Below are 17,471 nucleotides of genomic sequence, written 5' to 3' on the forward strand. Positions count from 1 at the left end.
TTTTTGTTTTTTGTTTTTTGTTTTTTGTTTTTTGTTTTTTGTTTTTTGTTTTTTGTTTTTTGTTTTTTGTTTTTTGTTTTTCAATATGTTTGTGATGTTTTGCGCATGAACATTTTTGATATTTTTATTTAATTCATATTTATTTATTTATTTTTCAATTCATAGAATAACTTTTTGCAGAGAGAGGGTTAAAACATTTCTCGTGATCCTGGTGATAGCTATAGATCGAAAGGAAAGATAATGTAAGGAAAGTACGGAACCGGAAACGGTTCTTTTTCTTGCTCTACACGGAACAAAATCCGGTCGGCGGATCCGAAAAATTTTCGCGATGAAATCGAAAACATTGGCTGTTTTCGAAATCATCACAAATGTTTTCGATTTTGAAAGAATTATTTCCGCATTTGGAAAAAAATGTTTGCGATATCGCAAACACCAAGTTTGCCGTGCCGTTTTCTGTGGCGCCCGACGCAGCCAATGCGTTACACTGCTGTCAAAATCACCAGCTCACGCCGCTCGCGCAGACGGCTCAAACATAAACAAACAAAAATTGTGCTGCAGTATTTTTTTTTTTTTTGATCGGCAAATCGCGAGTGAAATGTTTATTAGTTAGTTTTTAGTGCGCTATAAAGGACTCAAGGCCTCGGCGGCAAGGGCGTGCCCCGCCGTAAGAATTGTGTCCATCCTGCCTGGGCCGTGGACGACGAGAAGCTGCAGCTGTTGCTGAAAAAGTTCAGTGTGTACGCGATCCCTGGCATTGAAGAGCACCGGCACCGAGCACAGTGAGAGTAGATTACGGAAATTGTAGCCAAGCATCACCTCCCAGCTAGAACCGGAGGAAGCTGGTCACCGGTGCCGCGACGGAGGACGACCATGGCGTGCCGAAGCTTACGAGAAACTTCGGGGAGACGGAATGTTACGCAAAAGGTACAGGAGATTCCGGTTTAATAAATTGACTTCTCATTACCCCTCCCTTCTCTCATTCCCCCAGCATTCTGATTATCGTCAATTCGACTGATTGAGCGGGCGGTCAAACTCCGGACCACAGCCATCTTGATGGGAGCCGGAGGAACGGATCTGTAGCAAGATGCTGGGAATCAGGCTTAACCGTGGCTACCGACTCGCACGTCAAACAGATGACCTAGCACTCACATGGGGCAAGCTGCGAAACACAAACCCATCAAGCATGTTATCGGCCGGAACGCGAAGAGATGGACCACTCCGCATCTGGACAGTATGTCCAGCGGTGACAAGACTGCGGGTTTGAAGAGTCAAAGTACCAAGAAGTGGCCGCTGAAGTCACACGACTATTTCACGAAAAATGCGAAAAATGGGCCGACTGGGAGCAAACCCAGACCAACTAATGTAAAAGACACCCACAAAAGAAAATTCTCAAAAATTCGCAAAAAAAATCTCCAAAATTCCCAAAATTCTCAAAAATTCGCAAAAAATCGCAAAAATTCTCCAAAAATCGCAAATTTTTTCGAAAATTCTCAAAAATTCTTTAAAAAATTCCAAATCTCTCAAAAATTCGCACAAAAATCTCAAAAAATCGATTTTTTTTCGACAATTCTCAAAAATTCTAAAAAAAATTCAAAAATTCGCAAAAATTCTCCAGATTTTTCCAAATTTCTCAAATATTCTCAAAAATTCTCAAAAATTCTCAAAACTTCTCAAAAACTCTCAAAAATTCTCAAAAATTCTCAAAAATTCTCAAAAATTCTCAAAAATTCTCAAAAATTCCCAAAAATTCTCAAAAATTCTCAAAAATCCTCAAAAATTCTCAAAAATACTCAAAAATCTTCAAAAAATCTCGAAAATTTGAAAATTCTAAAATTCTTCAATTCTTTAATTCTAAAATTCTAAAATTCTAAAATTCTAAAATTCTAAAATTCTAAAATTCTAAAATTCTAAAATTCTAAAATTCTAAAATTCTAAAATTCTAAAATTCTAAAATTCTAAAATTCTAAAATTCTAAAATACTAAAATTCTAAAATTCTAAAATTCTAAAATTCTAAAATTCTAAAATTCTAAAATTCTAAAATTCTAAAATTCTAAAATTCTAAAATTCTAAAATTCTAAAATTCTAAAATTCTAAAATTCTAAAATTCTAAAATTCTAAAATTCTAAAATTCTAAAATTCTAAAATTCTAAAATTCTAAAATTCTAAAATTCTAAAATTCTAAAATTCTAAAATTCTAAAATTCTAAAATTCTAAAATTCTAAAATTCTAAAATTCTAAAATTCTAAAATCTAAAATTCTAAAATTCTAAAATTCTAAAATTCTAAAATTCTAAAATTCTAAAATTCTAAAATTCTAAAATTCTAAAATTCTAAAATTCTAAAATTCTAAAATTCTAAAATTCTAAAATTCTAAAATTCTAAAATTCTAAAATTCTAAAATTCTAAAATTCTAAAATTCTAAAATTCTAAAATTCTAAAATTCTAAAATTCTAAAATTCTAAAATTCTAAAATTCTAAAATTCTAAAATTCTAAAATTCTAAAATTCTAAAATTCTAAAATTCTAAAATTCTAAAATTCTAAAATTCTAAAATTCTAAAATTCTAAAATTCTAAAATTCTAAAATTCTAAAATTCTAAAATTCTAAAATTCTAAAATTCTAAAATTCTAAAATTCTAAAATTCTAAAATTCTAAAATTCTAAAATTCTAAAATTCTAAAATTCTAAAATTCTAAAATTCTAAAATTCTAAAATTCTAAAATTCTAAAATTCTAAAATTCTAAAATTCTAAAATTCTAAAATTCTAAAATTCTAAAATTCTAAAATTCTAAAATTCTAAAATTCTAAAATTCTAAAATTCTAAAATTCTAAAATTCTAAAATTCTAAAATTCTAAAATTCTAAAATTCTAAAATTCTAAAATTCTAAAATTCTAAAATTCTAAAATTCTAAAATTCTAAAATTCTAAAATTCTAAAATTCTAAAATTCTAAAATTCTAAAATTCTAAAATTCTAAAATTCTAAAATTCTAAAATTCTAAAATTCTAAAATTCTAAAATTCTAAAATTCTAAAATTCTAAAATTCTAAAATTCTAAAATTCTAAAATTCTAAAATGCTAAAATTCAAAATTTTTAAAAGTTTTAAATTCTAAAAATTAAAATAATTTAAAAAACAATAAAATTAAATTTTAAAATATTTGAGAATTTTTGAGAATTTATAAGCATTTATGAGAATTTATGAGAATTTATGAGAATTAATGAGAATTTATGAGAATTTATGAGAATTTTTGAAAATTTTTGAGAATTTTTGAATTTTTTTGAGAATTTTTGAGAATTTTCGAGAATTTTTGAGAATTTTTGAGAATTTTTGAAAATTTTGAGTATTTTTGAAATTTTTTGATTATTTTTGAGAATTTTTGAGAATTTTTGAGAATTTTTGAGAAATTTTTAAGAATTTTTGAGAATTTTTGAGAATTTTTGAAAAAAATTGAGAAATTTTGAGAATTTTTTATAATTTTTGAAAATTTTTGAGAATTTTTGAAAATTTTTGAGAATTTTTGAGAATTTTTAGAATTTTTGAGAATTTTTGAGAATTTTTGAGAATTTTTGAGAATTTTGGAGAATTTTGGAGAATTTTGGAGAATTTTTGAGAATTTTTGAGAATTTTTTGAGAATTTTTTGAGAATTTTACAGAATTCAATTAATTTTTTTTTAAAGATTTTGGAGAATTTTAGATAATTTAATAAAAAAAATTAGATAATATTAGAGAACTTTATAGGATTTAAGAGAATTTAGGAGAATTCTCCATTTCAGAGAATTTTAGGGAAGTGTAGAGGATTTTAGAAAATTGTTGAAAATTATAGAGAATTTTGGAGATTTTTAGGAAACTTTAGAGAATTTCGAAGAATTTTAGAGAACTTTTGAGAGTTTTGTAGAATTTTAGATAATTGTAGAGACTTGTAGAAAAATTTTAAGAGGTGTAACGTTGATTCCGTTTTTTAATGAAATTTTTAGAATTTCAGAGATTTTTAAATTTATTTTATTTTATTCTTGAAATGTCGAGAAACGATAATATTGAAATTTGATTTTGTGTTCTCGTTCGCAGTCTACGGTTCACAAATGCAACGTGAGTTCGATAAACACCTTCACAGATCCGACTGCTGGCGGAGATTCTGGGGATTTGTTCCAAGCGGACGGTCTTCTAGTGGAGGCCACTCCGCTCAAGTCGATTCTCGAGGTGAAGATCGGTGGACGAGGAGAACTTCTGGCGGTACGCGAATCCGTTCAAGGGACGTGCCAGCTCGCTGCGCGACGCTGGAAATCAGCCAGACCGACGACCCAAGCACGCTGCACCGGTCTCAGCGCCTCTATCCGGGTGGCCCCGCCGCCGACGTCACCGAGCACGAGAAGGACCTGTACAATACCAAAAACATAGCTGCCGCGGTGCCGGCCATAAAGGCCACGCCACCTTCTTCTCCTACTGCTAACACCGGGACTCAGGTCATGGGGAGTAACATGCCAGTGGCGGCACCGACGGCCAGCGGTAACCTGCTGCCCCGCGGTCATCGAGGACGGCCAGATCAGAAAAAAACGACTCGTTCGAACCTTCACAAGTCAATGGCAAAACACATTTGATAGAATCGAAATCCCGTAGTAAACCACTCACACAATTGCTTTGATTTGGTCTTGAATTATGAATAAATAAATAAAAACATTGAAACCTCTTCTTTTTCTTATTTTCATCCAAAATTTTAAAAGCAACGGTCAATTCAAAACAGTAAATATTGTAGTGGCTGCGTGCTGCGTGCTTTTGGCAGGCATGCGTTACGGCGTTACGTTTGCGATATCGAAAATCACCGTTTGCGATATTGGAAGCAATGTTTCCTGCTGACGGGTGTAAACGGAGGTTTGCGATTGGTAGAGCAAATCGGAAGCAAAGTTTGCGATTCCGCAAACCGGATTTTGTTCCGTGTACTTCAAATCCACCGGAATCTTTCCCCCCGGGAGAATCATAATCTTATTTCTAAATGATTATTGGCAATTTTCCTTTTAATTTATCACTTTCAAGAGGCTTCGCGCTGTGGAGATTTTCATCTGATTCCGACTCTAGTTGTGTGTGTGCTTTACTGATGGTCTCCAAAGATCAAGTGCCCAAGCTCCTTCAGGAGCTCAAAGTAGGAGTACAGGAGGGAGTGCTCTCCGGATAGAGTCCAACCCCTCGTCAAGCATGCTTTATATGGAAATTTCTTTTGATTTGAAGCGAATCTCTTGATGTTGGAAAAGTGCTGCTCCTTGTCGATTACGTTTTGAAGTAACGATTTTTTGTGCGCTCTCGAGAAAATCTGTGCTGGAGATTGAAATTGACTCGGACGAAGACGACGACGACGTCAGACTCATGCAAAATGTAAACGTCAGTTACTTACAGGCTATTATGTAATGGACAAGGGTGATTGAAAACTATGGGTGTCTTATCCCGTCAAGGACCGTCTCCCATTCATCCCATCGCTCCAAGACTCCATTGAGTATATCATAAAATATGATTTATTTTATCTCCAGCATCGCTTCTTTTCAACCCCTGTTTGTTTATCGTGCCAAATTGACTTCGCCCGGGATAGAATAACATATTCATCTCGTTTCTTTACTTAACTTTTTTTTCTTCTTCACTCTGAACGGGGCTCATCTCCTTCAAAACATTTGCCGGGGGGTTCATGTTGGTTGGAGGCGGGGGGTTGCCTCCTGTTTGCGCGCATATGAGGCCACGTTGACGCTTTTCCACCCCACCCCATTCGAACCCTCGTCTTTTGGTGGGAAAAAAAGAAAACAAAGTTTGTCTTGAACGCCTTTTCACACGCCAAGGACTTCTATTCGTCGCAGAGTGGACGCGTCCTCTCAGCGATGTGAAAAGTCATTTTTTCCCACCCCAACCCCCAGAGCGCGTCCAAAGAAAACATCACCATTCATTGGGGCAGACGACCTCATCCCACGTGGGACGTTCTTTTGTGAATGAAGCTCACGCGTGTGAATGGTTGACGGGGATAAATGGCTCCGGGACAAGTTCCACGCTGGCAAAGTCTTTGAATCTGTGTGCACCTTACACCTTTTGGGCGCAGTTTGGTCCCGGGCAGACGGTAATAACAATATTCATGCCATTTCAATAACAAATTCTGTTAAAATAACAGAAAGTGTTATGGAATCTTCCTAAAAAATCCATTTTTGCATAAGAGTTCAATAACAGTTTATGTTATCATAACAAAATTTGTTTTTGGTTTGATATTGGTTGAAAGCCAAAACAACTTTGGAATAACATTTTTTGTTATGGAAGAATATCGCCAACTGTTATTGGGATGATCGGATTAGTTGTTAAAATAACAAAAAATAATAACAAAGATTTGTTTGAAGAATAACTAGAAATGTTATTAGTCTGTTATTACAATAACAATCCAATAACAAAAAAATCATAACGACGAATAACAAATCTTGTTATAAATAACATAAAATGTTATTGGCCTAGTATTTTCAAATATCAAAAAATGTTATTCCCACGTTATTTCCGTCTGCTCGGGGTCCTCTATTTTTGTCTGCAGCGAGCACACGAGATGGCACATTTTGTTTGTTTTGGGATTGGCGGTTTTAATGAATGTGGTCAGGAGACGGTGTAAGAGATCGATGCCAGTGTGCTCTCTTGTACTAAGCTTGCTAGGATTCTTAACTTGATATTACAAGAGCACACATGGGGAACGAGATTTGGAGTTATTTTTCCTGAATTTGATAAATTAAAAAACATTTTGTATTTCTATATTCGTTTGGCTGGACATTTAAGAGAATTTGGTAAAGGTTTGAGCGAATTCTGCTCTTTTATTTTTGAAGGGCTGTTTCTCGGCATTGTTTTGGTTTAGTTTGAGATATGCAATGATTCTTGTGTAAAAATGTCCGGAAAACACGATGGTGATTGGATAAAAGGTATATAAATATACAGAAAAAAGTTTAAAGTTAAATTTTGGAATGTTGAAAATTTGGTAGGTTGAATGTCACCTATTTTTTTAGTAAAATTTCATAAAAAATGTGTAAAAATGTGAACCTGATAAATATTCATCAAAAACTGATGAAAATTCATCATTTTCTGTGGTAAAATTCATCTTTTTTTAGACACAGAAGCTGTCACCATTTCCTGATGAATATTCATTACCGTAATTTTTTTCTGTGTATGAAGAATAGGTTAAAACCACGTTTTAAACCAATTTCAATTCAGTTTATTTCTTTAGTTTATCGACTAACAGTAGTTTTGTAAGTGCAGTACAGAGTTTTGGGGGATCCTTTCAGCTGTGTATAAGGCATTTATCACAATGGATACAAATAAAGTTGGTTGTAAAGGAAACAGAAAACAGGAAAACAACTCGCAAAAAACCTGTCACTATTGCTGGTTTTTTTTTTAATTCAATTCAGTTTATTTCTTTAGTTTATCGACTAACAGTAGTTTTGTAAGTGCAGTACAGAGTTTTGGGACGTTTTAAACCATTGACTGCAAGAAACAATATTGTTAATTTAATCTAATCGGTCTTTATCGGTGAAATCTGACGCAAATTTTAGAAGAAAGATAATGAAATTTTAGGTGGATAGGTCGACTAGGAGTCATAGAAAAAGATATAAAGGACGGAAACTAAGTCAGCGAAGGGCCACTTGAGGAAGTATGTGTGTGTGATCAAGTCTTTTAGCCTTCTAATTTGGCTCTGTACAAGTACTGAGCGAAACACACAGTAAATGTACAGAGACAACTTATTCCTGCAGCGTCATCCATATGACTCCCGGACGGCCAAAAGCAATGATCGCACACCGCCTATACATACAACCGGAACTTTACTTTGGTTCTACCGATGACATTTATTGCGTTCGGATATTTCTGGGATGTGTCTTGAGCCTTGCTCTGGTAGCTTGGTATTTAAGACAAAGCCGTACTGCATTACCCTTGCGCTCCATAAATAGAACAGTTCTAATTTACATTTCTTTTATCTGAAAACTTTTTATTCCCATAACAATATGGGAATAGAAACAATATTGGAAGACATTTGAGGGTTGATATGTTATTTAAATGTATTCCTTGGACAATTTCCTATAAAATGTAACCAGGAGAAATTTTGAAAGTTACGAGTAAAAGTATAAAAAGTTTTTTCAGAAAATCGTTGAAAAAATGGCGGTGCCAAAGAAAGAGGGATGGTCCAATCGGCACCAAACTTGGGATTTCTGTTAACTATCGATAGATGTTCCAAGTTTGGTCTAAATCTGTGAAGGTTGAATCCAAAAGTTAACCAATATTTTTTGTTTTGAATTTAATTCGATCAATTTAATAAGAAAGATGTTCAAAAAGGTGAGCAATTCTCTACGAAATCGGTCTTTTTTCTTCAATTTTAATTTTTGTATTTTTTAATCCGGCTGAAACTTTTTTGGTGCCTTCGGTATGCCCAAAGAAGCCATTTTGCATCATTAGTTTGTCCATATAATTTTCCATACAAATTCGGCAGCTGTCCATACAAAAATGATGTATGAAAATTCAAAAATCTGTATCTTTTGAAGGAATTTTTTGATCGATTTGGTGTCTTCGGCAAAGTTGTAGGTATGGATACGGACTACACTGGAAAAAATAATACATGGTAAAAAAAAATTTGGTGATTTTTTTATTTAACTTTTTATCACTAAAACTTGATTTACAAAAAAACACTATTTTTAATTTTTTTTATTTTTTGATATGTTTTAGAAGACATAAAATGCCAACTTTTCAGAAATTTCCAGGTTGTGCAAAAAATCACTGACCGAGTTATGAATTTTTTAATCAATACTGATTTTTTCAAAAAATCGAAATTTTGGTCGTAAAAATTTTTCAACTTCATTTTTCGATGTAAAATCAAATTTGCAATCAAAAAGTACTTTACTAAAATTTTGATAAAGTGCACCGTTTTCAAGTTATAGCCATATTTAAGTGACTTTTTTGAAAATAGTCGCAGTTTTTCATTTTTTAAATTAGTGCACATGTTTGCCCAGTTTTGAAAAAAATATTTTTGAAAAGCTGAGAAAATTCTCTATATTTTGCTTATTCGGACTATGTTGATACGACCTTTAGTTGCTGAGATATTGCAATGCAAAGGTTTAAAAACAGGAAAATTGATGTTTTCTAAGTTTCACCCAAACAACCCACCATTTTCTATCGTCAATATCTCAGCAACTAATGGTCCGATTTTCAATGTTAATATATGAAACAATTGTGGCGTAATATTGAATGTTTGGCCTTTGTGAAATGTTAGTCTTGATTTGAAAATTCCAAAAATATTTTTTTCGAAGAGATCGGAAAATTTCACAAAAATCGAATGACCGAAATCCTAGAGAACTGCTCAGGTATAAAATGAAAAATCTTTGATAAGCTGTCAATATCTTTTACTGAAATGAATGAATTTTTATTTTGGCTGATTTAGTGAATTTATCAAGTTGATGAAGTTTATTTTTCAGTGCCGTTACGCAATGTTACAGAAAACGAGTTTCAAAAATTTGGCTTTGAGTTTTGCGTTTCAAGTTTAAGATGAACTTGTAATTATTGAAAAATAAATAAATAATGATTTGAAAATCAAAAAAAATGTTGTGGAATGTCTTAATTGTTTTGGCGTTTTGGTCTCTTCCAGAAGAGGGTCACTCTCGACCAACTCACATAGCAGTTGCCCCGACCCCTTTTCGATTTCCGTGAAATTTTGCTCTAAGGGGTAATTTTGGTCCCTGATCACGAATTCCGAGGTTGATTTTTTGATATCTCGTGACGGTGTGGTGATATGAACTCTTGCATTTTTCTGGATTTTTTTAAGACACGTTTTTCAGTGATTTGTAGCTTGAAACCGTGAAGAGATAGAAATTTGTTGTCAATGGAACTTTTTTGGTAAAATTTGACGTACTCAAAAATTTATGGAAAATTCAATTTTCTTCGCCAACTGTGGCGTTCTTCGAGACAAGATTTGTCTGACCACGCCTTCCGTCGGATGGGGAAGTAAACGTTGGCCCCGGCACACCTAGAGGTTAGGTCGTTATTAGCTCAGTCAGGGGTGTAGGAGTCGTATCCCTGGTTTAAAAAAACTGTCTCTGTGGAGTTGCTGGTTGGCAGTTGGACTCACAATCCAAAGGTCGCCAGTTTGAATCCCGGGGTGCAAAGTGAGGACTAAACTAATCGGTCCCAAACTTTGGGGAATTGTTCAGGACCCCAAAAGGAAGTGAAAAAGTGCTGTGTTCACTAAATTTGGACAACTTTATTTTTTTCCATACAACCATAATACACCCTAATGTGCATATCGGTATGAACATTTTTGCACAGGAATGTTTTGTTTTTTGATTTACTCTTTGCGAGGCAATGCCTGCTTCGCTCGTGTTTGACCTGCGTCGTTGTTTCCACGGGATATTTATATTTATATTTTCCACAGCTTCCTTACATTAACTGCTAACATGTATCTATTCACTATATGATTTATTTATATTTTTCTAATCCTCTATCATACTATTTTCCCATGAAATATACATTTAAATTGCATGAACTAACGATGCTTTAAAAAAACAGCTATGGATCGATCTGGAGCATTTGTTTTAAAATTATTGCTGCTGCCAGGAAGCTGTAATCCTGGAATTAATTTCAATTTTGCTGCTGATATGTAAATTTATTTGACTGTTCAAATTATTTCTTTTCTTATTGCTTTCCTTTATCTCACCATTTCCTCATACCATATATGATCAAATTACATAAACTAACGACACTTACTAAAACAGCAAGGGAACCATCAGGAGAATTTGTATTTTAAATGATTTTTTTTTTTACATGTTCAAATTATTCCTCATCCTATACCTTTCCTGTAACATACCATCTCCTCATACCATATATCATCAAATTGCTTAAATTAACGAATCTTTCTAAAACAGCTTGGGAACCATCTGGAGCATTTAGATTTTAATTTACTGCTATTTTTACAGCTTCCTGGAATCATCTTGATTATATTTATATTTATTTTATTTACTATATTTATATTTATTTTATTTACTATATTTATAATATTTTATTTACTATTTTTTATAATATATTTTTTCGTGCAACGCGCGAGGTGGGTGGACCAAGTGGAGAACGATTTGGAGAGAGTGGGTGCCCCGCAAAACTGGAGACAAGCAGCCATGGACCGAGCTTGTTGGCGGAGAATCGTGCAGCAGGCCAAGCTAATGGTGTAGCGCCAACAAAAGTAAAGTAAAGTAAGTATAATATTTATTATTATTATTATTATTATTACAAAACTATATGCTTTTATATAATACACTACAGACTCACATTTACACTTACAAACCTCCAAATCATTTAATACATTACGCATTGAACCATTTTCATCGGCCCGATGAAATTCCCCTAACCCCCATTCCAAACCTCCCAAAAATATTCCGTTCACTTTTAAAAGTCGCATGGGTTCCCTGCACTTTTGCCACTAGTGAACAACAAAAACATCCCCTCCAAATCCCCACGGGACTGTATGGGCGTAGCCTTGGAGCACAGTGTGGAAATTTACGTTCTTAGATATTCTTGGTTGTACCGGGCAGCAATCAAATTGTCTAAGAATATTGAATTGACCATTGTGGCACCCCCTACAGCGTGGTGCAGACCCGTAATGCTATGCTATGCTAGGAATGTTTTGTATTTTGATTACTATCACCTAAACACCCAAGCTCAAGAAAAAGAGAGAATTTCCATACAAATTCCCTCTTTTGTTGAGCTTGCGAGTTAAGGTGCTGATGCGATTTAAGTTGTTTTGATCAGTATGTAAAGAATTGGTAGAGGTAGGAAGATGAGTAGACTAATGATGTACTGCGGTACGCGCGGCTGGTGCTACCCCGCGCTGTACTAATTCTCGCCTGTTTAGGTGGCAGTTCTGAAGTCGCTCTTTCTCTCTAATTTAAATTTTCTCTGTGGTCCCACTCTCATCAAATAGAGTAATCTACGTGCGTATGTATTGCGTGTACGTACACGAAAAAAAGTGAGGTTAAATTTTGTCCGGCCAGCAAAATCAAATGGTGCGCTAGTGTGCGTACGTGAAACGTCATAAAGCTCTATTAACCCTCCCAGCTTACTGCGATCGGTGGCACGAAGATGCACCGATCTGATCCATGTATGTTACATGTAGTTTTTTTGTTATAGTCAGATCCCAATAAAGTGTCCGTTGGAGAAGTTCGTTGCGTTCGAGTTGGCGAATAAAAGTTTGTGTTTTCAACTCTACGCTCCGCGGTTTCAATTCTCTCCGGAACTAGCCAGAGTTATCCGGACCCATCCGGTCCTGTACACAGTAGTTTATAAGAAAGTAAGAAAACTGACCTATTATATCCGTAAAAATCTTTTTGAAAAAGTTGCTTTTAACCCTTTTTCACAGTGCCAATTATCAGACTTGACAATTTACATATATTAATGAACTACAAATTATGTATCTTTAAAACTATAAAAGGCTCTTCTGAGTATCAATTAACCCTTATTTCAGAGCTTTTCCTCAAAACGAATGATATTATTTTTAAAAATGTATGAATCGTTTATGAAACAGACCTTTAATAATAACGTAAGTAATTATTTCAAATTAAAATTGCCCCAAAATAGAAACAATTGCTTAGAGAGGCAATCTATAAATAAAGAATCACGCCAACCATACATCACTTAGCTCCCACATCGATCCACTTAAACTTTTGCTCCCATCGCCAAAGTTTTCTCCCTCTTGGAAAGTGGAATGTTATGAAAAAGTAAGACCACCAAAACGGGACCGCCCCGCCCTCGCTCCCAATCGTGCAGTTCAGGTAGGTGGAGGGTGGATATATTGAGATCGATGGATGGCCACATCGGAACCACAAGCTGCGCCCTGGCACGTGTCATTGTAGGAAACTTCACCTCTCGTTCCCTCCTCCTGACACCACACATGACCCCGTTTTACTACCCCCCCCTCCCTCCCCCCTTCGATCTGGATTCGCTCGAACGAACAGCTGCTAGACTAGAACCGAAAAAAAAATAACAGAAGCTGGGTGGGGACCAGGAAAACTGCTGCTTATAAAATATTCAGTATCGTATTAAAACCGACAGTTTTTCATGAATATTTTAGTAACAACAAAATTACGAAGCTGTCTCCGCGACCACCCACCACCCTTCTTTGTCTTGCGGCACTGCTTTTCCTTGCCAGGAAGAAAGGAGTCAAAACAAACGGTTTGTGATGCCACCAGTCAGGTGGAACAACCACCCCCTAACCTCATTTCTCCAGCGTTGTCTAGCCGGGAAAATAGCGGAAAAATTCGAAAAATGCGCAGGAAGGCGACGTGTAGAAATTCCGGTTCGTTCGTGGGAAAGCTATACCTGTACCGGTGGGGTTGTGGGAGGAACCGAAGCTTTTTAGATTGCGTGAGGAAGAGTGATGATGGTTTCAGCAATGGTTCGAAATGTGCCACTGGCATGCTTTTGATTTGAGTGCCCTCGGCGCCCAAATCGTATTCAGCCATACAATGATGAACATAATGGGAAAATTTATTATCGTTACTAGCCTGGTTTCGTATTATTTTATGCTCGATCATACATAATTTTGATAAGGGAGGAGAGCAGAGCAATAAATTGCTCATAACAGCTGTTTTGCTGAGGAACAAATTTGACGTGTGGAAAAATAAGAGCGCCAAGCCATGATTTCAACGTTTGGATGAAATAGTTTTTTTAAAATGCAAAATACACCAGTCCACCTGTTTTGCATTGGTTTCCAAAATATCTAAATATCGATCTCTGTGTGTGTAGTCGGCTGTTGATCAAAAAATTGTCACTAAATTATCTCGACACTGGCTGAACCGATTTAATACGATTTGCACTAGTCACTATTGAAGTACATAAAGTTTAGTAAAGTTCTTCAAAAGTTGTGTGTGTGTGTGTGTGTGTGTGTGTGTGTGTGTGTGTGTGTGTGTGTGTGTGTGTGTGTGTGTGTGTGTGTGTGTGTGTGCAACCAACCAAACGGGACCACGCGGTCGCTTCTTACAAATTGAGTAGCTCTCATTCTATACATGCAAATAACTCGCATAGGCATTTGGAGGGTGTAAGCTCTGCCGAGCTTCAGTGACCCATTTCTACGCTGGCTAGCCGAGCGCGAGGTACTTCAGCTTTGTCGACAAGCCCCGCCCTGAAGAACGTTTGGACCAATCGGATTCAAACGTTATTTAGAACTTCCGAACCCTTGTCAAATGGACAAGGACCCAGCGCAAAAAGTAAGTTTGATCCAAGAGAACAAAAATTACGAAATTCCATACATTTTTGGCAGATTGCTCAAACGAAACCATAACAACGTTTTTGCCTAGGTATTTAAAAACGTGGGTTTTATAGAAAACCTAGATGTCTGGGTATCAAAAGATCGGAAATTTTATGCCCTTTTCGATGCCACATAGGTTAACTTGTGAATTGTGGACCGGTTCGGATGCCGGCGGATTTTCCGACGACGTAATTCCGGGTTGGTACGAAATTCCAACGAAAAATCTATTCTAGCGATACAAAGATCCCCAAAACGGTGTTATACCCTCTCCAGAATGATTATTTAGCAATTCTATGGTAATATATTGACATTTAGTTAAATTGAAAGATTAGTTTTATATAGAATTTCCAGAGTTATCTAAACTTTTATACTAAGTAATTAGTAAACTTTATATTCAATCCAAACTATTATTTTAATCAGTTAAGGATGCCTATTTGGAGTTGGGAGACTGGATTTATGGTGATTTGTCAACAAATAACTTTATTTATGTTAATTTTTCGAAAGGTGTACAAACTTTTTTTGCACCTTTTTTATTTTTGTTATAGTATTTGTTATATAACTTTTTATAGAAAACATCTTTTCATGAGCTTTTTTCAGCAATCTCGGGTGGGTCTCGTGGCGCAGGGGTAGCGGCTTCGGCTGCCGATCCCGATGATGCTATGAGACGCGGGTTCGATTCCCGCCTTATCCACTGAGCTTCTATCGGATGGTGAAGTAAAACGTCGGTCCCGGTTTCTCCTGTCTCGTCAGAGGCGCTGGAGCAGAAATCCCACGTTAGAGGAAGGCCATGCCCCGGGGGGCGTAGTGCCAATAGTTTCGTTTTTTTTGCATAAAAATCAAAAAATCAAAAAAAGATTGGTGCGCTGGAAGTGGGGACGCGAAATCGTGATTATTCAGGTTAATTTTTTGGTGTGCTTTTGTGTCGCTGTTCGTATCGGATGAGTGATTGTGCTAATCGAATAATAGCATTATTGGTGCGCTGGAAGTGGGGACGCGAAGTCGTGATTATGCAGGTTAATTTTTTTGTGTGCTTTTGTGTCGCTATTCGTATGGAGTGAGTGATTGTGGTAATCGAATAATAGCATCATTGGTGCGCTGGAAGTGGGGACGCGAAGTCGTGATTATTCAGGTTAATTTTTTGGTGTGCTTTTGTGTCGCTATTCGTATGGAGTGAGTGATTGTGGTAATCGAATAATAGCATCATTGGTGCGCTGGAAGTGGGGACGCGAAATCGTGATTACACGGAGAAAAAACCGTTCTGAAATTCGTGAACAATGCACCACGAAATCGGGAACAGTGTGATACTCCATGGTACGAAAACGTACCATGAACACTTTCCATGAACTAATTGCAAATCGTGAACGTTTGTTCACGATTCTAAACTTTCGAAATACTCTGTATCGACGAGCTTTGAGCTTTCAAGCTTTACGATATGGTTACAGCGCCATCTGAACGTCGCGCTCGTGCGCAAATGAAAGCTTTTGTCCTGACATCTGGTGTTGGGTATTGAAAACAAGGATTTAATGTTTGGTTTTGATTCGAAAAGAAAAACCAAAAATAACTGTTCATTTATTTTCAATAGCTAATTAACAAGTCATTTTCACTACTACAACAGCATAACCAGTTTCTTCTTCAATTATCAATAAGTCACAAGCTCTCGTCCAATCCCATCAGGTTGGTTCTTGAATGTTCCGGAACGCTCCCGTTCCTCTCCCGTATGCATTACCGGAGACAGGACAGGGCTCCGCTCACTGCCAGATGCTTCAATTCGTTCGATTTCAGGTCGTCCATCCAAACTCTCGAGAACAGGTGTCACGGATGAAACGAGTGAACTGCAGCTAGCACAAGCAAAAATTTGGGATCGATTTTCAACTGCAACAAACAAAAAACTTATTAGTATAAAAATGCCAAAATATTGATAAAAAGTACTTACCAAACATCAGAATCCGTAATTTAAACCGGAGTTCCGGAGACCGGCAGTGAATTATTCTTCTAAAACGGTTCATTTTAGCCGGAAAATCAGACAGAAAAATCGCGAGTGGCTGCTTGTCTAGACTTGTTTGGCTGGTTTAAGATGGCGACGGCGACTGAGCTTTTCAGGGGACGCGCAGTGAAAACGTAACGCAAAAACAGAAGATCATTCAAAAATTACGCAACGTACTTTTTATTTAAAAGTAAATTATTTTTAAAATTGACATTTCGAAATATTTTAAAGTTATCTATATCTGAAGTTTTTTTTGAAAAGGTCCAATAAACCAAATTTTCAATTTTTGCTTTTTGGGTGTTTCTAGAACCGCCTTGAGTTTGTAATTTGTAATTTGTTGTTTTATTGGGGTATTCAAAAACACCCAAAAAGCAAAAAATGAAAATTTGGTTTATAGGACCTTTTCAAAAAAAAAATTCCAGTTATATATAAAAAAATTCGACGGTTTTGTTCGAACGCGAATCAATTCAACACGGAACGTCGGATCGAGGTGCTTTTTGTTGCGTTGGATTCGTATAAGTCCAAGGAAGGTTTTTACGCCAAAAAGTTACAACTTTGGCCACTTTGGAACTGATTCCGGAAAATCTGCAGATTGTATGGCAAATGTTACGTAAAATCAAATTTTGATCACAGGAGGCTGAATAAGCAAAAAAGTTAAAAACGTCATCAAACGAAAAAAAGGCAGAACGAAGTTTGTCGGGTAAGGCTTGTTTTTATATATGAATAAACCTTTTTAAAAGTAAAGAATGGGGTCCTTACAGTTGAGATTAGATTGCTGATATAAAAAAATAATATTCAAGCTAAACAATGTAAAAGGGCCAATGTTTATACGGAGAATATGTCCTAATTGGGTCATAAAATTAACCTTAAATTTTTGATATTATTGTTCACAATGAAAAAGCTTATTTTTTGAGTAAAATTACCCTTTGTAAGACCGCAAATGGTTTTAAATGGATTTTTAAATCGATTTTCAAAAATTAACTTCGCGACCCTTCTTGACAAAAAAGGTTCTATTTGACAGCTCGTTCCAAGGGGACCATAGTTGATCAATCGAAAAAATGTTGTCTTGTCAATTTATGTTTTTCATTAAAATGAAAAAAGTAATCAGAAATGGTTTTAATCGTGTTTGTATATATAAATTAACATAGGGCTTTAAGACACCCGTCACACCCAATCACGAAGTATTTTAGCAGAGCTGATTCTGACAGAATCCTGCTAGA

General features: G+C 35.5%; 1 protein-coding gene and 1 long non-coding RNA gene across 4 annotated transcripts; one reads left to right on the forward strand and one right to left on the reverse strand.

Annotated features, from left to right (window-relative positions):
- The first annotated feature begins 294 nt into the window (after positions 1-294).
- Positions 295-4,926, forward strand: LOC120415711 (uncharacterized). 3 transcript variants are annotated; one of them, XM_039577303.2, is made up of 3 exons: positions 295-924; positions 989-1,273; positions 4,064-4,926. In XM_039577303.2, exons 2-3 carry the CDS (start codon positions 1,150-1,152, stop codon positions 4,591-4,593), a joined length of 654 nt encoding a protein of 217 aa, XP_039433237.1. In that variant the 5' UTR covers positions 295-924; positions 989-1,149; the 3' UTR covers positions 4,594-4,926. The 3 variants fall into 3 exon arrangements, with proteins under 3 accessions (XP_039433237.1, XP_039433238.1, XP_039433240.1); XM_039577304.2 differs by having other exon boundaries at positions 989-1,258; XM_039577306.2 differs by having other exon boundaries at positions 989-1,231.
- Positions 4,927-15,786: 10,860 nt separating this feature from the next.
- LOC120415713 (uncharacterized) lies at positions 15,787-16,486 on the reverse strand. The gene is made up of 2 exons (XR_005605252.2): positions 16,201-16,486; positions 15,787-16,139 (listed from the first exon to the last, which is right to left on the reverse strand). It is a non-coding gene; the product is annotated as an uncharacterized LOC120415713 (long non-coding RNA).
- Positions 16,487-17,471: the final 985 nt, after the last annotated feature.

Source organism: Culex pipiens, chromosome 2 (genome assembly GCF_016801865.2).
Source record: "Culex pipiens pallens isolate TS chromosome 2, TS_CPP_V2, whole genome shotgun sequence".
NCBI lineage: Eukaryota > Metazoa > Arthropoda > Insecta > Diptera > Culicidae > Culex > Culex pipiens.

Excerpts from the sequence above, each read along its gene's own strand:
- LOC120415711 (XM_039577303.2), top strand. The coding sequence starts at position 1,150 with ATGGGGCAAGCTGCGAAACACAAACCCATCAAGCATGTTATCGGCCGG. Across the intron at positions 1,274-4,063 it reads TGCGGGTTTGAAGAGTCAAA|TCTACGGTTCACAAATGCAA; the intron begins GTACCAAGAAGT and ends TCTCGTTCGCAG.